Raw genomic sequence first — 27,561 nt, 5'->3', positions numbered from 1 at the left:
CAGAGCACTTTAGAAAAGAGCTTCACGCAGGAAAGTTTCAAGGAGGATGTCGGACATATTCGCATATAGACTACTATATTATTTGAAATGGTAAGTTACCTGGAATTGTTCAATTAAAGGTATTTGAATCTCCCCAGGACTGAAGATGACAAACCTTGCACTGTATTGCATCAAATCAGTCCTCATTGTACACCACATGTTAAACATTTAATTTACACACTAAATAATGATATCTGATGCTATTTTTGCCTACCCTTACTGAAAAGGGTTCTTCAAAAACCGGACTTTTTCTAGTAATTTACGCTGCACTGAAGTGTTAAATTGGATTAGATGCCGGAACGGTTTTTCAGTGACAGGATTGGTACTGACATGAGTTGCCGGTACTTTAGGTATTTGACTGTTTTAGGGAGGGAAGGAAAGAGTGGATGAAAAAAAGAAAAGCTGAGTAAAGAACTGCTTTTTATTTGTATGTTTTTTACAGACATAAACATGGCAGGGGAGCCCAAACCGTACCGGCCCAAGCCAGGCTCCAAACGGCCGCTGTCGGCTGTTTACAGGTAAACCCGTAAAGATCTCTCTCACTCTCTGTCCCTCTCTCATCTCTCCCTCTCGTCTATGGGGAGATGAGGAACCTGTCTAAAGTGTGTGTCTGAGGCTTTCTCCTACTGTAACAACTTGTAAAGGAGTTGGATTAGTGTGTGGTGTCAGGTGAAGGCTAAGGAGTGATGCAAATTCAGATTATGTCTAGGAGTTGGCGAATCAGCAAGAACCTATAGAAAACTGGGGTTAGCAGCTACATTAGGCTAAAGATACTCTGGCTTTGTATGAGAACTCTGGCATCATTATTTTGTCAAAGGTCAGTGTTCTGTGTTGTTTTAACTCTAGGATTGTGAGGGGAAAAAATCAATGACATCGATATGGTTTTAAGTCATTAACCATGTGGGATTTAGTTTGCCCATGTTTCTCAAGAGCACATAAAATGAGAACCATGAAAACTTCTGGTAAAAATGTAAATTCTCATTTCCCAATTGAGTTTATTCCCAAGGTACTAGTTATTCGACTCTTGACATGTCCTTAAAATCGTCAAGTATAACAGATCCAACATAAGAGGCATTCCATGCAAAAGAAATTGAATATGAAGGCTTTTTATGGCCTAATTTTTCTCCCATACACGTCTCATGATCATTTAAGCTTTATTTTTTTGTCAATGTATAATACACTCAGTGGTCAGTTTGTTAGTTACACCTCCACATTCATGAAAATGGTTTGCTCCTACAGACAGTGAGTCATGTGGCCGTGGCTTGCTACATAAAGCATGCAGACAGCATTGAGGCAATCAGTTACGGTTCGATTGAACATTAGAATGGGCAAAAGAAGTGACCTAAGCGACTTTGAGTGTGGTATGATCGTTGGTCCCAGGCACGCCGGTTCCAGTATCTCAGAAACGTCCGGTCTCTTGGGCTTTTCACACATTGCAGTGTCTGGGGTTTACCGAGAATGGAGCGAAAAACAAAAACATCCAGTCCGCGCCAGTCCTGTGGGTGAAAATAGCCCATTGATGAGAGGTCGAAGGAGAATGGCAAGAATCGTGCCATGTTAACAGGCGGGTCACAAACAGGCAAATAATGGCGCTGTACAACAGTGGTGTGCAGAACACCATCTCGGAGCACACAACTTGTCGATCCTTGTCACAGATGTGCTATTGCAGCAGACGACCACACTGGGTTCCACTCCTATCAGCTAAAAACAAGAAGAAGAGGCTCCAGCGGTCACTAACACTGGGCAATTGAGGAGTGGAAAAACATTGCCTGGTGCGACGAATCCCCATTCCCTGTTGCGTCATGCTGATGGAGAAAGTCAGGATTGAACTTAACTTTATGTAAGCAGCATGAGTCCATAGCCCCATCCTGCCTGGTGTCAACAGTTCAGGCTGGTGGTGGCGAAGAATTCAGAATGTTCTGGAGGCAAATAGGGTTCCGACCCGATACTAGATGGGTGTACCTAATAAACTGACCACTGAGTGTATAACTGGTGTGCAGCCATATTGGTCTATTTACTATGACTAATGGTTAACAGACTGTTGTATAGTGGTCCCTTGACACCCTGTCAACCCACAGTTGTCCCATTCATTGGCTTGTTCCATTAGGCCTCTTTGTTTTCTTATTTATTCATTTGCACATTGTTTTTTATGTTACAAATTCATTAAACATTCATTTGCATTTTAATACCACAGCTCAAAACAGCCGTGTTGTAACATGGTAATTAGAGAGCCAAAACCAACACTGGGCTGCTCTAAATGGAAATGACATTTGCATGAATCTTAATTAAAAATTATCCCTGTGAAAAAGAAATGTGAACTTCTCTCCTGTTCTGAATAGGTGTACATTCTCTTTCCTTCTCTGAAATGTAGTTTATATGTTAAAAAAAATTATTAGCACTGACATTTTCATGATTCCTCTGAGTTCACAATTGACGTGAGATTGTGGAATGTGTTGTTGATGGAGGTACCTTAGTTCTTGTGACCTTCCTAGGTTTATCCGCAGGTTCCGGCCTTGAATGAAGAACCACTCTGAAACCACTCTTATTCCTGTCAGTCAGTCTTTGGCCTCCGCATGTCAGATTAGCTAAGGTTTTTCTCCATCTGCGGTGGCCTTAAGACTTGACCCACATGTCTGTTTGGATCAAACGGTTTCTGTTTTGATATGTTAGCATTTGACAGAGCTTATAGTAGACATTAAATGCTAAACACACTCTCTCTTTTCTCTCTCTCTCTCTCTCTCTCTCTCTCTCTCTCTCTCTCTCTCTCTCTCTCTCTCTCTCTCTCTCTCTCTCTCTCTCTCTCATCCCCAGTGGTTATGAATTTGACTATGACTACTACAGGGATGATTTCTACAGTCGGTATGTATTGAATAATTGACTTACTTTTATGACATTGGAAAAAACTGTAAATTATATTAAGTGCAAAATCGGTCAAATGAAAAATTCCCGGAAATATGGAAATGTTTCCCAGCAAAGTACCTTCTGCGTCAAGTTGTTTTTGCTAAGCAACCTTCTCTCCAAATATGAATAAGATACCACCTTTTCAGTCGTTTCATCCATTTAAAAAGACTGAGTAGAGCACGTCCTTGTACTTTTATCAACCCGTGTTTTCATCCTCTAATTTGTTTTGGTGTTCAGTGCTTTAAATCTGCTGAGACATTTACTAAATGTCAACTCGGACAGAGCTGCGATTGAAAAATCAACTGGCGCTGTGAAATTAGTCAAGGAAGACACCTCACTTTGACATTTACATCTTGTTTTATTTATCCCCCCTTCTTTTAAAGATGGATGGGAAGATAATTGATAGTAACATTAGAGTGTAATAGTAATTTGATCCGTGTGAAAAAATAATGAAAAGTCAGGCTTGTGAGAGATTTGACATTTATTTGCATCCAAAAGGACACACTTGAATTGGAATGTTTCAAAATGGCGGAGCACAGATTTGTACGTCATTGATAAGGAACAATTGAAGAGGTCATAGAATGAGATACAGTATAATGTATAGAAATATATTGCGAGACAGAGGCATAGGCTATGAATAATAGGTTGTACAAATGTTCTTGCGTGCATTTGAAAATAGGACAATTTGATAAGCAAATCCACGTCAGATAGACCTACAGTAGATAGCCATTATACAGCTACCATCAACCTTATATGTAATAGATAGATTGTTGGGGGATATAAGTCATTGATGACAAAATATGCCGGTTGGTGCGAATATACAGTAGTATGGATTGGTTGAAGCTCAATGTTAAATTCATATCTAAGCCAATATGACACCAATGTCGATAAAAATTCGCAAATCAATTTGATTGGAGGTACACGACTCGCGTCAATTTGATTGGAGGTACACGACTCACGTCATGATTCCTTCCGGACATTACAGAGAACACTTATTCCGTAGGGTCGTTATCATTAGGGTCATACAGAATTCTTGGGGCCCAAACCTAGAAACAATTCTAGACGTCGGATTAAAACGAGGCTGCGGCGTCCACAAGGTGACAATTACACTTGGATACATTTGGGCTCAACACGTTTGTAGATGCAGCAGTTTTTATTAAATGTATAATTTATCGCTCTCACATGCACATTTCAGTCCTTTAAGAACCAACGATGTGCTACCTTTTTGTAGCATTTCTGACAATCAAATCAAATTTTATTAGTCACATGCGCCGAATAAAACTGGTTTAGACCTTACAGTGATTCTTTCTTACGAGCCCCTAATCAACAATGCAGTTTAACATGCAAATAGTCTGGGTAGCCATTTGATTAGGTGTTCAGGAGTTTATGGCTTGGGTTAGAAGCTGTTTAGAAGTCTCTTGGACCTAGACTTGGCGCTCCGGGTACCGCTTGCCATGCTGGAGTCTTTGACAATCTTTAGTGCCTTCCTCTGACACCGCCTGGTGTAGAGGTCCTGGGTGGCAGGAAGCTTGGCACCAGTGATGTACTGGGCCATTTGCAATACCCTCTGTAGTGCCTTGCGGGCGGAGGCCGAGCAGTTGCCATACCAGGCAGTGATGCAACCAGTCAGTATGCTCTCGATGGTGCAGCTGTTGAAACTTTTGAGGATCTGAGGACCCATGCCAAATCTTTTCAGTCTCCTGAGGGGGAAAAGGTTTTGTCGTGCCTGTCTTGGTGTGCTTGGACCATGTTAGTTTGTTGGGGATGTGGACACCAAGGAACTTAAAGCTCTCAACCTGCTCCACTGCAACCCCGTCGATGAGAATGGGGGCGTGCTCAGACCTCTTTTTCCTGTAGTCCACAATCATCTCCTTTGTCTTGATCACGTTGAGGGAGAGGTTGTTGTCCTGGCACCACACGGCCAGGTCTTTGACCTCCTCCCTATAGGCTGTCTCGTCGTTGTCGGTGATCAGGCCTACCACTGTTGTGTCATCTGCAAACTTAATGATGGTGTTGGAGTCGTGCCTGGCTGTGCCAGTCATGAGTGAACAGGGAGTACAGGAGGGGACTGAGCACGCACCCCTGAGGGGCCCCTGTGTTGAGGATCAGCGTGACAGGTATGATGTTACCTACCCTTACCACCTGGGGGCGGCCTATCAGGAAGTCCAGGATCCAGTTGCAGAGGGAGGTGTTTAGTCCCAGGGTCCTTAGCTTATTGATGAGCTTTGAGGGAACTATGGTGTTGAACGCTAAGCTGTGGTCAATCAATAGCATTCTCACATAGGTGTTCCTTTTGTCCAGGTGTGAAAGGGCAGTGTGTGGAGTGCAATAGAGATTGCATCATCTGTGGATCTGCTGGGGTGGTATGCAAATTGGAGTGGATATAGGGTTACTGGGATGATGGTGTTGATGTGAGCTATGATCTGCCTTTCAAAGCACTTCATGGCTACAGACATGAGTGCTACGGGTCGGTAGTCATTTAGGCTGGTTGCCTTTATGTTCTTGGGCACAGGCACTATGGTGGTCTGCTTAAAACATGTTTGTATTACAGACTCGGACAGGGAAAGGTAAAAAATATCAGTGAAGATACTTGCCAATTGGTCAGCGCATGCTCGCAGTACACGTCCTGGTAATCCTTCTGGCCCTGCAGCCTTGTGAATGTTGACCTGTTTTTAAAGGTCTTACTCGCATTGGCTTCGGAGAGCGTGATCACACAGTCATCCGGAACAGCTGGTGCTCTCATGCATGTTTCAGTGTTACTTGACTCGAGCATAGATGTAGTTTAGCTCATCTGGTAGGCTCGTGTCACTTGGCACCTCTCAACTGTGCTTCCCTTTGTAGTCTGTAATGGTTTGCAAGCCCTGCCACATCCGACGAGCATCAGAGCCCGGTGTAGTATGATTCGATCTTTGTGCTGTATTGACGCTTTGCCTGTTTGATGATTTGTTGGAGGGCATAGCGGGATTTCTTATAGGCTTGCGGGTTAGAGTCCTGCTCCTTGAAAGCGGCAGCTCTAGCCTCTAGCTCAGTGCGGATGTTGCCTGTAATCCATGGCTTCTGGTTGGGGTATGTACGTACGGCCACTGTGGGGACGAAGCCAATGACTGATGTGGTGTACTCCTCAGTGTCATAGGAGGAATTCCTGAACATATTCCAGTCTGTGCTAGAAAAGCAATCCTGTAGCTTAGCATCTGCTTCATCTGACCACTTTTTTTTATTGATCTTGTCACTGGTGCTTCCTGCTTTTATTTTTGGATATTATGGTCAGATTTGCCAAATCGAGGGCGAGGGAGAGCTTTGTATGCTTCTATGTGTGCTGTTGATATTCACCCCCCTCCCCTCTTTAAAGGAAGAATCCATATGTTTTGTATAAATACAAATAGACATGTCTATGAAGTAATAGCCAGGGTCCGTTTTCCCGATAACGATGGAACTTTAGCTATGGAACTTAAGCTTACAAGTGTTTTAATGATGCATTGTTTCTATAACGGCCGAAGAACTGACATGCGTATCCCAAAACACCACGTAGGGAACTTATTGAATGTATGAAGAACTTTCAATAAGTGCGCCGTTAGAGCATGTGTCGATACCGATAGAATCCAAAGAAAGGCAGCGCTGATCTCTGATCAGCGTTCTCCATTCAAACACTAACATTAGATACTGACGACGGATCAACTACTAGAAAGAAATGATCACCTATGGTAGAAAATATTGAGGTGGTTAATTCTAATGCTTAGGCTATGCACTAAATGGAATATTTGGCACATCATTGCACACATGTTGTTAGGCCTCCACATCATGAAATTGAGGTAAGAATTACAGACAGTAGCCTACAATTAGAAAAATAAAACTCAATTGATTGAACTTGAAATTGATTCAATATGATTGAAATACAGTGCCTTCAAAAAGTATTAAAACTCCTGGACTTTTTACACATTTTGTTGTGTTAGAGCCTAAAAATGATTCAATGGAGATGTTTTGGTCACTGGCCTACACCCAATACCCCATAATGCCAAAGTGTAATTATGTTTTTTCAAATGTTTACAAATGAATTAAAAATTCAAATTCAACCCCTTTGTTATTCAAACCCTTTGTTATTACAAACCTAAGTTCAAGAGCAAAAATGTGCTTAACAAGTCACATAATAAGTTGCATGGACTCACTCTGTGTGCAATAATATTGTTTAACATTATTTTTGAATGACTACCTCATCTATGTACCCCACACATATTATCTGTAAGGTCCATCAGTCGGGCAGTGAATTTCAAACACAGATTCGACCACAAAGACCCAAGAGGTTCTCCAATGCCTCGCAAAGAAGGGCACCTATTGCTAGATGGGTAAAAATAAGCAGACATTGAATATCCCTATGAGCATAGTGAAAATATTCATTACACTTTGGATGGCGTATCAATATACCCAGTCACTACAAAGATACAGGCATCCTTCCTAATTCAGTTGCCGGAGATGAAGGAAACCGATCATGGTTTTCACCATGAGGCCAATGGTGACTTTAAAACAGTTACACAGTTTAATGGCAATGATAGGAGAAAGCTGAGGACGGATCAACAACGTTGTAGTTAATCCACAATACTAACCTAATTGACAGAATGAAAAGGACACCTGTACAGAATACAAATATTCCAAAACATAAATCTTGTTTGCAACAAGGCACTAAATACTTCAAAAACTGTGGCAAAACAATTAACTTTTGGTCCCGAAAACAAATTATGTTTGGGGAATATCCAATTATTGAGTACCACTCTTCATATTTTCAAGCGAAGTGGTGGCTGCATCATCATATGGATATGAAACGGAATGGAGCAAAGTACAGGCAAAATCCTAGAGAACAACCTGCTTTCCACTAGACACTGAGAGATGAATTCACCTTTCATCGGGACAATAACCTAAAACACAAGGCCAAATCTACACTGGAGTTTCTTTCCAAGAAGACAGTGAATGTTCCTGAGTGGCCAAGTTACAGTTTTGACTTAAAGTGATTGGCAAGACCTGAACATTGTTGTCTAGTAATGATCAACAACCAACTTGACAGAGCTTGAAGAATTTTCCGCAAATAAATTGAAAATATTGTACAATCAAGATGTGCAAACATCTTAGAGACTAACCCAGAAAGACTCACAGCTGTAATCGCTGCCAAAGGGATTCTGACATGTATTGACACAACGAAATGTAACACAACAAAATGTGGAATAAGTCAACGGGTATGAATACTTTCTGAAGGAACTGTACATCCAATCAATTTTATCCCACTTTGTAACACAACTACATAGAGTAGGCATAGGTCTACTGTATGTAGCTTACTGTATTTATATTTTAATGCAGTCATCTCGGTTTTCATTTGAGGCCATTTTGTTTTTACCCTTTTCTTGTTTATAACAATTGCAAAGACATTGGCAACTTTATATTGTAGTAAACTCCGTCGACGGTCACAGAGGGACAGATACACGTCTTTATTCTAGGTTTAGCAGAGATCTTCGATGTATGAAGTGGGCAAAAAAAAGCATCTAATGACCCAGTTATCTGTTCTGTGGGTGGTCTGAGGCAGTCGATAAATAAAGAGTGTTTTCAACTTTAGTAATGATGGTTTTGGAAAACAGCTCTGAGATGTGCCTACAAATGTTTTGACGATGAACTTAGCCTTAAGATGCTTTTAGGAAACCGGGCCTTTGACAATAAATTATGTGAGACAAAACACATCATTTGAAGCGCAAATTACATTTTTGAAAGTCACTTTTTGCTTTTGGAAATATTTTTTTGAATTTTGTATAATCAATCACCTTCCAGTGTAAAACACATTTGAAATTAAAAACAAAAAACAATGTTTTAAGTGAGAAGTAGGCAGGGGTCTGAAGCCGAAAAAGCAAGGAAATTCACATGAGCACCACAATGCCTACACCAGCCATGCTCTACTAAATAAGTGTTTTTGAGTTTACTGTATGTCAATGTTACACAGGTAAGCTAACGGTTACAGAAATTAGGAATGGAGGCATGCTCTATAGACCTCTATATGAGTGACTGTGTCCAGCACACCACCCTGTTGTTATGTTGGGCACCTACTGACCGAACAAGTATGTTTATGAAATATATTATGAAATATATATTTTTCCTCAATGACATGTATTGCTAAAATAAATGTTTAAGAACATACAGGCAGGCACCACATTACTACAGTACAAAACAGCTTGCTCAGTCAAGTATGATGGCCCTGTAAGTATAAAAGCAAAGCTAGCTTTCATATCATAAAAAAGCTTGAAACGGTATTGGAATGGGATTAGTGGATTCCAATACTTTAACTTGTATGCGATACAAATCACATTATTGTGGGAGCACCTCCTCTAATAGTATGAATTAGGCTGTTTGATCTCTATGGGTGTAATTCCCTCCTGTCCTCAGGCTATTTGATCTCTATGGGTGTAATTCCCTCCTGTCCTCAGGCTGTTTGACTACCATGGCCGGGTGGCCCCACCCCCCAGGGCGGTGATCCCCTTAAAGCGCTCCCGGGTCCTGGCTCCATCCACACGACGTGGGAAGACATCCTTCCCCATCAAGACCACCTCCTCTTCCTCCTCTTCCTCCAGACCACCCACCTCCTCCTCCTCCTCTACCTCTTCCGGACTCAAGTGTAGGTTCACCAACTGATATACTGTATATGTGGCTGATTCCAATGTGGCAATACTAGGATTGGAAAATTATTAACACATATTGCTAACGTTCAGCTAAACATAATAGATATTGTATCGTTGAATGTGAGGGGGATTAATAATCAAATGAAGCAGGAAAATATGTACAGACCGATTAAGTTGCTTAATATACAACTATTTCACATTGGTAAACCATCTGAATTGTTTTTAAAGACTGATGATTTTACTCTCCCTTCACAAAAGGAGCTGTCATGTCCCAACCTAAAAGCACAACTTGCACTTTCTCTGCCACTATAAAAAGCAATGCCGTTTCCAGAGACAACAGGAACGAGCAACTGCAATGTAGAGCACAAACAGAACGCCGTATCCTTCCAGTCTCAAACGATTCATCCATATCTGTCTCTGACCCACATTGAATCGTTTGATTAGCAAATGAACAACGAGACCATGTTTTACATTTGACGTGCTGATCAGAGTTCTGTGTTCCTGAACGGCAGTCTATAAGGAACGGGCTGTATAATTGGACTCAGTGTGTGGTCTGTATGGTTTCTGCTTCTCCCTTATTCAGTGCAGTGTTATCAGCACCCACAGCTTGCTAACGTCAGTCAAGGGGCTCTGATGCGGTGGACTTATGGAGGGAGCGGAAAAACATGTTTTCCTCCTTTTTTGGATAGACGATATTGATTTTTCTCCAAGCCGGGCATCACGGTTCTATATCTGGTAGCCACAGTCGCTAAAGTCAGAACCGTGAGAAATTGCTGTTTCTATTGACGTAGATGGATTGGGAGCAAGCTATGGTTAGATAGTCCAAATATTTGGGTGGTGTGGATCTATATAGTTTGTAGGGGCTGTGGTGCATAACAGCCATTCAGATCCTATGTCAGCCATAGCTGTCAAAGACCAGGCCTAGCAGACAAATGGACTAATATTCTCAGTATTGACCTCTTCGTCCTCTACAATTCAATAGAGATAAGCTCTGCATACGACAACAAAAGTAATGACAGTGGCAAAACAGACCATATGGCTCAGAGCATGCTGGAGATTTCCCTAGCGCTCTATTTGACTTAAAGCTATCTAGGGTCTCAAATGACTTCGGTAAGAACAATCTGAACTCTCCTTGTCTGCTGCAATCTTCATCTTGCAGTGCTTCAAAGAGACCGTCGCTATCTCCAAGAACACATTTCTCTCTGTGGGTCATCGTTAAGTCCCAGAATAAGATCCATCCATCCACCCCATAGAAATAGAAGACTATGTTGTTTTTCTCTGTAATGCTGAGCTATCAGAGGGTGCTGTTGATTAAATTATGTTGGATTAGGCTGGGTATGTCTGGAGTCTCTCTCTATCTGTGGCTCGTGTGGCTTATAGCACAAAGGAACAGGGCCTGAAGTCACTGATAAATTAGAAATGGCTCCACACTTTCTTATCATCAAAGGACAAAGTTGCCCAAAGCATACGCAGTTGTTGTTGACTGTTGAAATAACAAATTGCTGTGTGTGTGTGCATACATGCTTGCGTGTGCGTCTGTGCCTGTGCGCTCGCCTGCCAAAAGCATTGAGGGGACAGCAATGAAGGAGGGAGACTTCAATGTATCATATATCACACCTCCTTGGCACCATTCTCCATCTCCACTATATCGTCTATACTTTCTATTTTCTCTGTCTGTGGTATGGTTGATCCAGAGCTCTCAACGCTCAAACAACAGAGTCCATGGCCACTTTAGGGAACAACAGTTGGCTGGCTTGTGATTCCAATACACACATTGACTCTGCATTGCATCTGAAGTAGGATTGCATACCAAACAAACACAATGCTGCTTTGAATGTAGCGAATGCATTTACAAACAACACAGAATGCAAACACATGTTTTGTCCACACGTATGTCCTTCCCGACCAATACGTTCAAGGTCAACAAGGGGCCATGTCACCTCTAGGGTCAGGTGCTTGTGGTTTGATGTTGGACTGGGCAAGAGAGACAAAGACCTCTATGGCTTCAACTGTGTCCAGGTCGTCATTGTAAATAAAGTGAAATAAGTTCAACTGATCAGCTAGGAAAGGGGCAATAGAAATAAGTTCCACCAGCCCTATCTGCTTTCCCTAGAGATAAGGCTCTTTCTCCTGATCTAATAGCAACACTGTATACTCTTTAGAAAAAAGGGCTCCAAAAAGGGTTCTTCTACTGTCCCCGTAGGAGAACCCTTTTTGGTTCCAGGTAGAACTCTTTTGGGTTTCATGTAGAACTCTCTGTGGAAAGGGTTCTACATGGAACCCAGTAGGATTCTACCTGGAACCAAAAAGGGTACTTTAAAGGGTTCTCCTATGTGGACTGACAAATAACCTTTTTAGGTTCTAGATAGCACCTTTTTTTCTAAGAGTGTAGGAAATGTCCTTGGTGAAAAAGAGAGGAGAGAACAACAGCGGGGAGCTTAATGATGTGTTTTTGTGTAATACATCAATGTTTTAACAATAAATAGTGGCTACAAAGCAGCCATGAGATTTCACATAATGAACATTTCTACAACATTTTTCAGAGGCTTCTTATTCGGCTTCTAAAGCCCCAGAAATAAGTGATGGGAATGCTTCACACAGCCACTCATCCGTCCTCGTTCTGACACTGACCAGCTTTGATCGGTGTCAAAGTCCGTTTTCTTATTTCAGACGTGTGCTGTCTGTTTTTCCCTATTTTGACGGTTGTCAAATTTTCAACCATAAAAAATTTAACAACTGTACCATATAGATTGTAAAATATTTGGGAAGATATTTTCAATGTACCGATTCCATGGCAAATGAACTGATACATAACTTAAGAGTTTTTCAATGAAGGATAGGACTAAAAATAAACAAAACATAAACAAAACATAACTATTGTAAAATATACTGTGTCTGTAAAATTGATATAGTATGTATTAGCTGGAAGTAGAAGCCTAAGTGTTGTTGTCCCTGAGTTAACACCAATTAGGGGAGGGGTGGTAGGGTTAGGGGAAAATAATAAAGGAAGATATTTAAAAAAAAATATATATACAATAGCAGTCAAATATTTGGACACGCCTACTCATTCCAGGGATTTCTTTATTTTTACTATTTTCTACATTGTAGAATAATTGTGAAGAAAACAAAACTATGAAATAACACATAAAATCATGTAGTAACCAAAAAAGTGTTAAACAAGTCTAAATATATTTGAGATTCTTCAAAGTAGCCACCCTTTGCCTTGAAGACAGCTTTGCACACGCTTGGCATTCTCTCAACCAGCATTCTCTCAACCAGTCACCTGGAATGCATTTTAATTAACAGGTGTGCCTTGTTAAAAATGTATTTGTAGAATTTCATTCCTTCTTAATGCGTTTGAGACAATCAGTTGTGTTGTGACAAGGTAGTGGTGGTATACAGAAGATAGCTGTATTTGGTGAAACACCAAATCCATATTATGGCAAGAACAGCGCTCAAATAAGCAAAGAGAAATGACAGTCCATCATTACTTTAAGACATGAGAGCAGTCAATCCGGAAAATATCAAGAACAAGTACAGTCACAAAAACCATCAAGCGCTATGATTAAACTGGCTCTTATGAGGTCCGCCACAGGAAAGGAAGACCCAGAGTTACCTCTGCTGCAGAGGATAAGTGCATTAGAGTTACCAGCCTCAGAAATTGCAGCCCAAATGAATGCTTCACAGAGTTCAAGTAACAGGCACATCTCAACATCAACTGTTCAGAGGAGACTGCATGTATCAGGCCTTCATGGTCGAATTGCTGCCAAGAAATCACTACAAAAGGACAGTAATAAGAAGAAGAGACTTGCTTGGGCCAAGAAACATGAGCAATTGACATTAGACCGGAGAAAATCTGTCCTTTGGTCTGAGCCCAAATTTGAGATTTTTGGTTCCAACCACCGTGTTTTTGTGAGACGCCGAATAGGTGAACGGATGATCTCTGCATGTGTGGTTCCCACCGTGAAGCATGGAGGAGGGGGATAAGAGTTCTTTGCTGGTGACACTGTCTGTGATTTATTTAGAATTCAAGGCACACTTAACCAGCATCAACCCAATTGAAATGGTTTGAGATGAGTTGGACTGCAGAGTGAAGGAAAAGCAGCCAACAAGTTCTCAGCATATGTGGGAACTCCTTCAAGACTGTTGGAAAAGCATTCCAGGTGAATCTGGTTGAGAGAATGCCAAGAGTGTGCAAAGCTGTCATCAAGGCAAAGGGTGGCTACTTTGAAGAATCTAAAATCTAAAATATATTTTGATTTGTTTAACACTTTTTTGGTTCCTACATGATTCCATATGTGTTATTTCATAGTGTTGATGTCTTCACTATTATTCTACAATGGAGAAAATAGTTTTAAAAAAGAAACATCCTTGAAGGAGTAGGTGTGTATACATATACAGTGGGGCAAAAAAAGTATTTAGTCAGCCACCAATTGTGCAAGTTCTCCCACTTAAAAAGATGAGAGAGGCCTGTAGTTGTCATCATAGGTACACTTCAACTACGACAGACAAAATAAGAAAAAAAAATCCAAAAGATCACATTGTAGGATTTTTAATGAATTTATTTGCAAATTATGGTGGAAATGAATCTTGGATGTATGAGTCTTATTATAATCCTAATACTGAATGTAATGTGTGTAGTTTTCATCCAGAATTAGAAGGACTGTCTCTTCCTTGTTAGAAACGAATGGAGCTATCGTCAGACTGGCTGGAATACTGTGTTCCTTACAGGACATTCTATCTCTACCCAGGGAGGGGAGAGACCTTGGACTTAGTAGATTGTTTAACAGGTGGCAGACAATGTGGGAAGGCTTGTGAACTATATTGCCATTATATCGGAGAGATTGAGTGGTGTTTAAAAGAAAAATAATCTTATAAAATAAACCCACACTATTGGGGCGGCAGGGTAGCCTAGTGGTAACCGGAAGGTTGCAAGTTCAAACCCCGAGCCGACAAGGTACAAATCTGTCGTTCTGCCCCTGAACAGGCAGTTAACCCACTGTTCCTAGGCCGTCATTGAAAATAAGAATTTGTTCTTAACTGACTTGCCTGGTTAAATAAAGGTAAAAAAAAAAAAATTAAAAAAAAGGAGGAGCAGCATTCAAAACGCTATGACGAAATGTGATATAAACCAATGTACATAGTATTATGATCAGTACTCTCGAGAATAAACGCTATTGATTGATTTTGAGACTAGCCTCTGTCCATTTTATGCAAATAAGTATCTTACAAATTCTTGAAATGGGCAGAGTGTTTTAATTGAATTGGTTGATGAACAAATAGGAATATAATTCCTTTAACAGTATTTCAATTATTAAAAAATATATTTGGAAGTAAGTATCTGGATATTTTTTATTTGAAAAGACAAGTTGAGTATTGGAATGTATTTGGAAATATACTTGGAAAGTATTGGCATGTATTTGAAAATACTCAAACACTGACTCAGATACACTCCCATGCATTTAACCCAGGTATTTGAAAATAGTATTTGAAATAAGTATTTGAAAACACTTTCAAATATTAGTATATTTAAATGAATTATTTGAAAATACTTTCAAATACTTCCAATAGAAGTAGTTGATTCTGCCACATTATTTTTAAAATATTCAAATACACAGAAAATGTAATCAGAAATTACAAGGAGAGATGTTGGCTACAGCTGTTAACGCAGGTAATGAGCAGGAATCATCATCATGGTGGATGTCAGCCATGAACTAATCTCCTAATTGAAAGCAGTGGTTTCATATTTGGAATAGGAGAACTGTACACGGTCGGATAAATTGATATGTTCACCCCTGGAGAAAATGTAACTTGGCTTGATGAAAAGATCGAATGATAGGGGGGTCCTGGGGTACGACCAGATGATAACATCAGTTCTGTGATACGCAGTTTATGAAAATGAATCGCTGAGTGGTGTTTAAAAGAAAAATAATCTTATAAAATAAACCCACACTATGGTATAATACAGTTTTTCTCAATTGCTAAAACACTAAAACCCATTGGCTGAACAAAGTTCTCAGTTGCCTGGACTCATTTAGCTAATTATGTAGTCTGTTGTCAATACCTTAAACCATTTCACATGATAAAACACAATTTGCAGATCTCACTTAGACTTTTCAGCAAAACTCCAAACACATTCTCATTCTCAAAACACATTCTGCACTCAAATGCACATGTCCTCCATACTGGTAAACACACGTGGCAACAATCAAATACAAATAGAGAACATATGTCATTGATTGAACACAACCACTCAAAATTGATTTAACCTGTTTCAAATGATACGACACAACCAATATAAGCCAGTTCAGAGAGCAAACAGGTTGTTGAAGGTGGGAAGGAGAAAGTCTGAGAATGGATACTGTAGTACAGTGCATTGTAGGCTGTATACTGTACAATGGATGAATTGTATGGCCCTGAACATTGAGCTTTCCATTTATTAACAGTACTGACTGCTCAATAGATTTTGACTGGTTGCAGGTTCATATCAACAAAAAACAAGAATTACAGTATCACAGAGACAAAGGACAAGTTTGTGAGATGCAGGGTACAGTACTGTAAAAATAGGGGTACAAGGAGGAGGAAGAACAAAAAACTAAATTGCAAAGAGCAAAGGAGAGTAGTAATTTCTGATCAATTTTGAGGTACTATGATATAACATGTTTTCGTTCATCAAAATGTATTTCTCCCTGAGAATTGTATGTTTTGAAAGCAGAGAGCAGTGTTTGATTTTGAACACAGGTTAAACTGTTTTGAGGCGAATGTTTCATTTGCAAGAGGAGTCAGAGGTTATGTAAATAGTGATTGAAGATGAGGTTTTGTGTTTAATGTTTTCAGGAAATGGAGCAAGGTTTCAGAAATTGTGTTTTAGCAATTGAGAAAAACTGTAAATCGATTTATTGTCTGTTTGTGTTTTTGATTATGTCTCAGCAGTGAAGACGGACCAGCTCCAGACCATTAAACGAGAGCTAACTCAGATCAAGATAAAGATCGACTCTCTGCTGGGTCGCCTGGAGAAGATCGAGAAACAGCAGAGAGCCGAGTCAGGTGAGGGGGAGGTGGGTGGGGGCAAAGACAGAGGGTAAGGGTGTCAGAGAGAAAGAGAGGGCAACGGAGGGAGAGAGATAGAGAGAGAAAACATGTCAGAGAGAGAGAGAGAAAGGGAGAGAGAGATAGAGAGAGTGGACACTCATAGCAGGGGAGGTGAAGTAGAAGAACATTTAAATCTTGTTCAGTTTCACCAAGACTGATTAGTATGATGTTATGATTCTCAATTGCAAGTCTCTCCTTATCCCCTCAGAGTAGCTAGTCAGCATCTTGTTACTTTTTGTCACCAGTTGTTACTTTGGTCTCAATTCTTTGTCCTCCTCTCACTCTTTCTTTCACGTTTTCTCCAGAGGCTCAAAGAAAGTACGAGGACAACTGTGACTCTCTCCATGAGGAGTCTGTGTCGGAGACAGCTGAGAACTCCGGGGAGGAGGCGGGCAACAGGGCACTGGATGTCGAGGCCGGAGAGATGACCGACGGGGGCGAGGATGACTACGACGAAGAGGGCAGCCATCATCTGGTAAGAGAAATGGGTGATGAAAGGGGGCCTGGAAGGAGGGCAGGGGAGACAGTGGTTTGGGATAGGAGATTTAAATTGGGCACACCAGTCTTGCCCTTAAGAAAGTTAATTCTGCCAAATTATTCATGGCTCAAGATCTGAAAAGCAGTGTGAGTTTGCTCATGAGTAAATGATGAGTGTGCCACCACAGACAGTTTCTCCCTGACAGCCCAACTCAACTGAAGGCAGTGGCAGGTCCCTGTTCATACACACACCAACGCACGTGCGTGCACACACACACCCCACACCACACACGCTGTCATGGGTTGTAATTAAAACAGGGCGCTGCAGACATACCAGGGGGACTTGGAGGCCTGTCTTAACCGATCCAAATATGAAAATGAGTCGCTACTGAGGGAACTGAAAGTGTTCTTTAAAGTCACCATTTTATACTCTACAAAGAACTAGACTGAGGGAAAAAGCTAAAGTATTTTTGACCATTTCTGGAACAGCTGAGATGACAGCTACAATTATCGATCACTTCAGTCAACAACTCACCTTATTAATATTTCTCACAGTTATCACAAATAGGATGCTATTTGAGCATGTCATTTTTCTAAATAATTATATCATCCCTGCTGAGTCTTGCTCCTCATAGAGTACACATTATTTCAAGTTCAAGCAGGAAGATCGAAGGAATTATCTGTGTGGTTCATCTGTGGTTCAATGCCACCATGCTTTCCCTATTATGCGATATTTATGACCCATTATAAACTGGAGCGGGTGCATGCCGTCCAAGAGCTAAGCCTTGTCTTCTCGCTAATAGAAGAGATTATTTTTCCCAGCGAGTGTGTGGGATATTTATTTGATTCTTCATTCAAGGTCATATTGATCAGATATAGTGGTAATGTACAATGAGCCAGGACATTTTTTTTTCAAGTTGACAGAGCTCTCCAACAACTTGAAAAACCCTGAATTAAGTTCTGATTTTAAGCAGGGTTTGTTTTATGGCTGATTACATTAGAACTGCACAAATTGGATTTTAAATACTGATGCATTTCGTCCTTATCTTTTCAGATAGAGAACCATGTTTCTGACATTGACAACTGAGAACAGGTAAGAATTTGGAACCAATACACTTTTGAAAATGACATAATCTAAGCTTGTTTAATCAGCCATTTTAGGTTCTCTAACGTTTTCCTTTAGTTTCATGAACCTTAGTAAATCACAAATGTCACAACTATTGAAGTTCTTCGTTAGGCCTAGATTCAATCAGATCAAGCATTAACCTGCGGTAGCAGACACCCGCATAGCTGGTATTTTGGCAGTGTCGGAGGTGTAACAGTGTTAGAGCTGTCAAATCGGTGAGCGGCTGTGTTTTCCGGTCATTGTCACAAAGCCACACCCGTCCCACTCGCATTACAAGTTCAGAATGAGAAAGTGCAGGCTACTTAGAAATAATGACACTCAAATTGAAAAACATTCAACGAAATTACGAGGATTTCTATCAGTCTAATCGAGGTGTAGATTACATCTCACATTCCAGTGTTCAAACTTGTAAACAAGGCTGCATGCGATTTCTCTAAATGCAACTCCGTGCAGCCAATGGCAATGTCCGCTTTAGGTTTAATGCCAGGAGCCGCTTGTGGATTGGACAGCTCTAATGCAGTTCCACCTCCGACACCACCAAAACAACAGCTATGCGGAGGTCAGCTAGCGCGGATCTGATAGAATCTAGCCCTTAATCTTAACCATCACCAAGCATCGACTCTTCAATCATGTCCTAAAGTAAAAGCGCTGTGACAGACGTAGGGCCGAGTAGCTTCAGTGAAGGGCAGCTAAAGCAGACGCTGACAGAGAGCGTAGTAATGGAGTTGCAATGGGCCAGAACTGGCCACAAACAACATTCATCTCATTTAATAGTGTGGAAGTGGAGAGACTGAATGAATGGCAGGGCCCGAGGAAAATTGTTTCTTCTCGCCTGTCGTCCTCTCAGGCTCAGGGTAATGACCAAGGAAGCCACATCATCACTAGGCCCAGCATGCAGAGTTATCCTAGCAGGGCTATTTAGTAGTATTTATGACTTCTGTCCAAATGATGCTACATTAATCCAAAGTTCTCTTAGAGACTGACTGATAGATGAGACCACTAGCCTTGATGTAGACTAGAGAAAATGTTCTATTCATGGTTGTTACAGTATTCATTAGGTTTTATTATCATTGAATGTGTTGTCTTGTTTTGGTTTAAGGTTGATGGAGGAAATGTTACATGGGAGATCATATGTAAAGTACTATGTTGGCCACATATGGTGTTAAAAGTCATAGCATATGGCTGTAATGGACAATGCCAAGTTATCTTTCCCTTTATCTCTCTCACTCTCTGCCTTTCCCTGCCTATCTGTTCATCTGGAGAGCCAATTCCCTTGCTCATCCACATATAAAACAGCCAGCCATATGTCACACTGCCATTTCCTTTTCATATATTTGCCACTTTCAAATTCAATCGGTGGCCCCAACCATATGCAGCGCAACCTCAGAGGGCAATCTTTAAAAAATACCTAAAACACTTCAAACACAAACTGTTCTGCTAAGACATAAGACTGTTCTCTAAAACACATAAGACCAATTACAATGGAGGGAATAGCAGCCATTTGACTGACTCCTGACCAATTATGCTATTTTGTGTATTTATTTGCGCTGATCTTATCTTTTTTTTGTGCATAATGTTTCCAGCATAATTTCCTATGACCAAAAAGAGCTTCTGCATATCAGAACAGCTATCACTAACGTCAATTTGGATGAGGACTTATACTTCAATGAATAGGAGTCAAAGGACCTATTGATCATCCCGAACCAAGACCAAATCCCCAACACTTGGAGGAGGCGGCGCTATCACTGGAGAATAAACTGGACGAGCTCTGTTTGAGAGTAGCCTATCAACAGGATCTGAAGAACTGTAATATTATATGTTTTACCGAGTCCATGTCCAAGGACATTGAAAATATAAATCAAGCTGTTATTTCTATACATCGGCAGGACAGAACGGCAGCTTCAGGTAAGCTCAGTTTCTTTGCTAACCACAGCTGGTGCGCAATCTTCAATATCAAGGAAGTCTCGAGGTCCTGCTCGCCTGAGTTAGAATACCTCACTATATTCCAAGTGCGTTTTCATCTATATTGTTCCTAGCTGTCTATTTGCCAACACAAACCGATGCTGACACTAAGACCGCACTCAACAAGCTGCATGGGGCCATAAGCAAACAAGAAAATGCTCACCAGAGGCAGCGCTCCTTGTGGCCGGTGATTTTAATGCAGGAAAACTGAAATGCATTTTACAAAATGTGTATCAGCATGTCACCTGTGCAACTCTAGATCACCTTTACTCCACACACAGAGACTCATGCAAAGCTCTCCCTCGCCCTCAATTTGGCAAATCTGACCATAACACTATCCTCCTGTTTCCTGATTACAAGCAAAAACTCAAGCAGGTAGTGGTCCATTGAAGTGGATGCTAAGCGACAGGACCATTTCACTAGCACAGACTGTTCTGGGATTCATCCGATGGCATTGAGGAGTTTACCACGTCACCGGCTTTAATAATAAGTGCATCTACGACGTCATCCCCACAGTGACCGTACGTACATATCCCAACCAGAAGCTATGTATTACAGTCAACATCTGCACTGAGCTAAAGGCTGGAGCTGCCGCGTTCAAGGAGCGGGACACTAATCTGGACGCTTATAAGAAACTCCTGCTATGCCTTCCAATGAACCACCAAACAGTCAAAGCGTCAATACAGGACCGAATCCTACTACACCGGCTCTGATGCTCGTTGGAAGTGGCAGGGCTTGCAAACTATCACGGATCACAAAGGGAAATCCAGCAACGAGCTGTCCAGTGACTGGAGCTTACCAGATGAGCTAAATACCGTCTATGCTCGCTTTTAGGCAAGCAACACTGAACCACGCATGAGAGCACCATCTGTTCCGGACGACTGTTTGATCACGATCCCGTAGCCGACATGGGTAAGACCTTTAAACAGGTTAACCTTACAAGGCCTCAGGGCCAGACGGATTACCATGCGCTGACTAGTGTCTTCACTGACATTTTCAACCTCTCCCTGACCCAGTATGTAATACTCTGCCTTTGCCCAAGATTGCCAAAGTAACCTGTCTAAATGACTAACTACAGCTCAGCGTTCAACACCATAGTGCCCTCCAAGCTCATCACTAAGCTAAGGACCCTGGGATTAAACACCTCCCTCTGCAACAGAGATCAGGAAGTGTGGTGCCAGGACAACAACCTCTCCCTCAACATGAATAAGACAAAGGAAACGGAGGGCCGAGCACGCCCCCATTTACATCAAAAGGGCTGTAGTGGAGCGGGTTGAGAGCTTCAACTTCCTCGGTATCCACACCACTAAGGACCTATCATGGTCCAAATACACCAACACAGTCATGAAGAGGGCACAACAATGACTCTTGCCCTTTGGGAGGCTGAAAAGATTTGGCATGGGCCCTCAGATTCTCAAAACATTCTACAGCTGCACCATTGAGAGCATCTTGACTGGCTGCATCACTGCTTTGTATGGCAACTGCTTGGCTTCTGACCACAAGGCTCTACAAAGGTTAGCGCATACTTCCCAGTACATCACTGGGGCCGAGCGTCCTGCCATCCAGGACCTCTGTACCAGGCGGTGTCAGAGGCGGTGTCAGAGGAGAAGGCACTAAAACTGGTCAGACTCCAGCCTTCCAAGTCATAGACTGTTCTCTCTGCTACCACACGGCAAGTGGTACCGGTACCAAGTCTGGGACCAAAAGGCTCCTAAACAGCTTCTACCACCAAGCCATAAAATTGCTGAACAGTTAATCAAATGGCTACCCGGACTGTTTGCATTAACCCCCTTGTTTTTGCACTGACATTATTGCACTGGCCCCATGTACACTCACTGGACTCTACCCACACACTGACACTCCAACATACACATAGTCACACACACAAAAACACACTTTCACACTCTACACATTCACTGCTGCTACTCTGTTTATTACCTATCCTGATTGCCTAGTACATACAGTATTACCTCAATTAACTTGTACCCCTGCACATTGACTCGGTACCAGTATGCCTTGTATATAGCCTCGTTATTGTTATTTTACTGTGTTTTTATTTGTTAATTTTCTTACTTTTTAACTCTGCATTGTTGGGATATGGCTCGTAAGTAAGCAGATCACTGTAAAGTGTTGTATTCGGGGCATTTGACAAATACATTATATTTTATTTGCTGGTAGCAAGGATTGGATTGAACATCACAGTGAAGAGCTCTAGATCGAATGTCTGGAAGGATTATGGAAGTTCTAGTCCCTACTCCCAAAAGGATCAACAAACTTCCCCAAATTCTAACTATGCGAGCATTAAGCACCGTGTAATCGTCCGATTTGCGGTATTATAAATAGTCACATTAATACAAAGGAAAGCCTGCGGCTATTTCCTGTTTTCTCATCTGCATTTTTGTCATTGTCATTTGTTTATGTCTTCAGGACGAGGGAGCGGACATCTCTCCGTCTTCTCTACAGCATCAAGAGACATCCTCATCACCTCCTAGAGAAACCAAAGGATCTCTGGGGGAAGGAACCATTGTGTGGTGTAAAAACAAGATGGTAGTCTCCTTCTTTTCCATCTCTCTCTCTCTGTGTAGCGGAGACGTTGAACAACATTCAGATGCCCCACTGTGCAGCAGTAACTATATGAATATGGCCTGCTGCTGTCAGAAAAAAATATATAATTTTACTGCATCTGCCCGAATTCACTCCTAGATATTCAATTTGCAATTGTTTTCAAGAGACTGATTCAATCATATTGATGCTAGAGAGAGAAGAAAATACTAATTAAAATTGTAGGGGAGTGGGATATTTGCTGATGATAACTGTCATTCCCTTGAGTTATGTTCATATTCGTTTGTGTATGCCTTTTATTTTCAGTGCTGAACACCGTCAAAGAGGACCATTTTTGCATAAGCGTTTACATTTTTGTCCTGCCGATTTGATCTGTTTTTTTTCCCATTTGGCCCGAAAGTAATAAATTATGATAAATCATGCACTATCGAGATCACAAATGTTTTTTTTTTAAAGGATTTGGAAAGGTACAGAGGAGCATCAGTCTTACCCATGCATAAGCGATCACTTTAGCGTAACTTTTCCAGATTTTTCCAGATTATCCATTTATCACATGCATGTCCTGGGGGGGATGATCCATTCTTTATTCTGACCTCCTACCAAATTTCAAAGGGGAAAATGGGCTTCCTGTGATAGCCAGCCAACGTCTGCTTTGGCTTCCTACCAGAGAACAGTGTCTCGCTGTAGCCAGCCCTGCACAGTTTGTACTACCCAGCATGCATCACTCTGTAGGAAGCTGTGCCCTCTCTCTCCACACGGATCTGACCTGTACTCGGGAGAGGAGACAAGGAGAGAAACTTGTGTTCTTTTGCCTTATTTGAGCTCACTGCACCGCAACCGCAGCACCACATTGCGCAGAGGCTTAAAAACCTAGCAGAGCAGAAATGAAAAGAGGGAGAATTATAGTGCTATATTGTCACTTATCTCATCCAATTTAGAAAATCAGCCAAATTGAATAATTAATAGAATTGCTCCCAATTAACTAATTAGACTACTTTTAACTCATTATTGGGATTGGATGTTGAAATATTTTTCTGTTACTGAAATTATCATTTGTATGTTGAGATTTCTCCTCTGAAAGAGGTCTTTGTATTTGGAGTAGAATTCAAAAGGTTCAGAAACTGCCTCTACACAATATTTGATTTTCGTACAATCCACTCAAATTTGATTTCTGTTTATTAATATTATCACTACTTTTGTATTGTGGAATGTCTTTAAGAAAATGGTCATACCACTCACTACCTGTTTTGATTTCACAATGATATATCCCATTCATTACTGTCAAAAACATAGTTTGAAATTCAATCAGGTCGTCACTGCAGTACATCCACACTGCTCAAACACATTGTCACTATACCACTCAAAGCATATTTTAAGTAGATAAAGTAATACATTAGATAATTATGTAGGCCTACTAGGTGGATCAAGAGAAATGCTCATTTTAATACTATTGATAGGGTTTTTAGCCTCTGGTTCAGCAGTGTGGATTTTTTAAATTGCAGGCTTTGATTGAATCCTTAGCTGACACCATTGAGTGGAGAAAAGAGTCTCCATAGACCAATTATATGGGTTTGTTTGTTTGTTTGTTTACTGACGGGTAAATGCAATTAGTAGTATGTCATGTTTTGCATACAAGGTCATCTTTAACTCAAATCTAACTCCATCATTTTGTCTGCGGTTTATGCTACTCTGCACCGTTGCAAACCTTGCTATCAAAAGCAACGAGTGTAATTTGGTGCCAGTGGAGAGGATTAACCAAAAACCATGGAAACATCACAGAGTTGGATATGATCTTAAAGCCCGGAAAAATAGATGATATCGTGTCCTTGTTGCAATTGACCCCCTGTGTTTAAAAGAATACTGTACTTGGGTTGGGAGTGGAAAAGGGTATTTTAGAGATGTGCAATTAAAAAATATTGTTGCATAGAAATGTACATTTTTGTAAAGATATTTTTATGAATGGCATGTTTAATCTGTGTTTTTCATTTGAATGTATATGGTTGCAACTGTTGTATGGCTATAGGGTCCATTGCATAGAACATAATACGATGACGTTTCGTTGAAAATAAAAGTGTTTTATTTGTTTTCTCTTGTCGATAAAATGTTTCTGATTTATGTCATGTAATTTGAATGACACACATTTTATTTTACTTTGAAAATAAATATAAACTGAAAGACAACTGAAATGATAATATATTGTCAATAATAATGCAGTTATTGATAGCTATTTACAATACATTATCTTTGTGTTAAATTTCATCACACATTTTAGATGTTCTAAAATCTCTTGGTAATGTTAAGGCAAACCTATTATTAAATGGGCAGACCATGAAGTGTGTGCTTAGTGCTGTCCTTTCATTCTACCTCCTCCGAAAGTGTTATCTAGATTCTAGACAGAGGTCACTGTATGAATTCACATTCCATGCCCAAATAAGGTAATTCCTAGAACAACTCCAAATAGATGGGTTAGCTGACAACATCACGAAAATGATGCTCACCCTCAATGGTGCAGAAATTAGTGTAGTGTTGTGATTCTGGATGGCTAGATACTGTGGCTAGCAACAATGGAAAGAGGCTGCCATGTAGCTCGTTTCAGCTAGTTTTTATCTAGTTCTTGATACCATGTCTTGTTTTGAGGTGTTTTGACTGATGTCATGTCTATGCTATTTGATTTTGAATTTTAGGACCCCTGTATGTATAAAAAAAAGTATTTAAAAAAATACTAATATAGCCCATAGAAACTCATTGAATAACTCATTCATAAATAGCAAAAAAGACAGTAATATATATATTTTTGAAATGTCTGTCCTATATCAATGAGATATAAGAAAGCTCAGGAAATATTTTGGGGTTTGGACACATTTAACAACTTTTTCCCCCACCAAACTACCTCCAAACTTCCATTCATTTCTATGGGTTACCTTCACACGAGTCCCGTGATACTTGTAGGGGTCGTAGATCAACACGGAGAACACCATCGAGTCTCATCTTATATGAGTTAGTAGGCCAAACCGTTCAGACGCTGCAGACGTTTTCGTGAGAAGACTGATTTTCGGATTGTCTCCTTTTCTGACAAATATCGCTGTAGCTCTGCCATTTTGCACCGCCATTGCGGAGGGCCGACAGGCGGATGTGGCGGATTGAGACACAGCCCATGCAAAAAAACAGATATCTCTAGCGTAAACTGATGTATTTATATAGGAATTTTTTATGATGTTAATTAGATTGATGCACGGGTGCGTCAATGGACTCTTAGATCAAATCAAATGTATTTATAAATCCCTTCTTTCATCAGCTGATATCTCCAAGTGATGTACAGAAACCCAGCCTAAAACCCCAAACAGCAAGCAATGCAGGTGTAGAAGCAACGTGGCTAGGAAAAACTCTCTAGAAAGGCCAGAACCTAGGAAGAATCCTAGAGAGGAACCAGGCTATGAGGGGTGGCCAGTCTTCTTCTGGCTGTGCCGGGTGGAGATTATAACAGAACATGGCCAAGATGTTCAAATGTTCATAGATGACCAGCAGAGTCAAATAATAACAATCACAGTGGTTGTCGAGGGTTCAACAGGTCAGCACCTCAAGAGTAAATGTCAGTTGGCTTTTCATAGCCGATCATTCAGAGTATGTCTACCGCTCCTGCTGTCTCTAGATAGTTTAAAACAGCAGGTCTGGGACAGGTAGCACGTTCGGTGAACAGGTCAGGGTTCCATAGCCGCAAGCAGAACAGTTGAAACTGGAGAAGCAGCACGACCAGGTGGACTGGGGACAGCAAGAAGTCATCAGGCCAGGTAGTCCTGAGGCATGGTCCTAGGGCTCAGGTCCTCCGAGAGAGAAAGAAAGAAAGAAAGAGAGAAAGAGAGAATTAGAGAGAGCATACTTAAATTCACACAGGACACCAGATAAGACAGGAGAAATACTCCAGATATAACAGACTGACCCTAGCCCCCTGACACATAAACTACTGCAGCATAAATACTGGAGGCTAAGACAGGAGGGGTCGGGAGACACTGTCGCCCCATCCAACGATACCCCAGGACAGGGCCAAACAGGCAGGATATAACCCCACCTACTTTGCCAAAGCACAGCCCCCACACCACTAGAGGTATACCTTCAACCACCAACTTACCATCCTGAGTCAAGGCCGAGTATAGCCCACAAAGATCTCCGCCACGACACAACCCAAGGGGGGGCACCAACCCAGACAGGGAGATCGCGTCAGTAACTCAACCCACTCAAGTGACGCACCCCTCGTAGGGACTGTATGGAAGAGCACCAGTAAGCCAGTGACTCAGCCCCTGTAATAGGGTTAGAGGCAGAGAATCCCAGTGGAGAGAGGGGAAACGGCCAGGCAGAGACAGCAAGGGCGGTTAGTTGCTTAAGGATTTTAATGAAAGAGCTCTTTCACATAATGCTGACTTGTTAAGGTATGACAATGTCCTTGAAAGGTGTGCAGTACGTCCTATGCCTTCCACAGGGTACCTTTTAAAGGTAGCAACGCAGCAACAGATGGCTAATTTACACCAGTCAATTAATCAACAGTAAAAAGTAATGTCCCACCGTTAACGAGGGCCAACTGTGATGTCACAGGTAATTAGCCCACTGTATTAAATGGTTCCACAATACCTGGTCTGATGGCCCACAGCTGTTTCATTTAACCCGTATTTATGAAACCATTCACCCCAAATAATGTGTTGGTAATGTGGTCTGCTCCTTTGGGCAATTGAATTACAGACTTTAGGATGGAAGCCAAATGGA

The 27,561-nt window shown here is 41.2% G+C and overlaps 1 protein-coding gene across 4 annotated transcripts in view; it reads left to right on the top strand.

Annotated features, from left to right (window-relative positions):
* Nucleotides 1-24,891, top strand: part of LOC115130314 (RNA-binding Raly-like protein) — a 151,471-nt gene extending 126,580 nt beyond the window's left edge. For 2 of the 4 annotated variants that reach the window (XM_029661321.2, XM_029661320.2), the window contains exons 3-9: nt 482-557; nt 2,851-2,898; nt 9,396-9,583; nt 16,518-16,634; nt 16,985-17,154; nt 18,211-18,249; nt 22,672-24,891. In XM_029661321.2, coding sequence (XP_029517181.1) covers nt 482-557; nt 2,851-2,898; nt 9,396-9,583; nt 16,518-16,634; nt 16,985-17,154; nt 18,211-18,243 — 632 coding nt within the window. In that variant the 3' untranslated portion in view covers nt 18,244-18,249; nt 22,672-24,891. The remainder of the gene's footprint in view (nt 1-481; nt 558-2,850; nt 2,899-9,395; nt 9,584-16,517; nt 16,635-16,984; nt 17,155-18,210; nt 18,250-22,671) is intronic. The other 2 variants (XM_029661322.2, XM_065019481.1) reach the window with 1 other exon arrangement.
* Nucleotides 24,892-27,561: the final 2,670 nt, after the last annotated feature.

Source organism: Oncorhynchus nerka, linkage group LG6, assembly GCF_034236695.1.
Source record: "Oncorhynchus nerka isolate Pitt River linkage group LG6, Oner_Uvic_2.0, whole genome shotgun sequence".
In the NCBI taxonomy this organism is placed as follows: domain Eukaryota; kingdom Metazoa; phylum Chordata; class Actinopteri; order Salmoniformes; family Salmonidae; genus Oncorhynchus; species Oncorhynchus nerka.
Note: the sequence above shows the minus strand (reverse complement) of the source record. Positions and strands in the feature narration are given on the sequence as shown.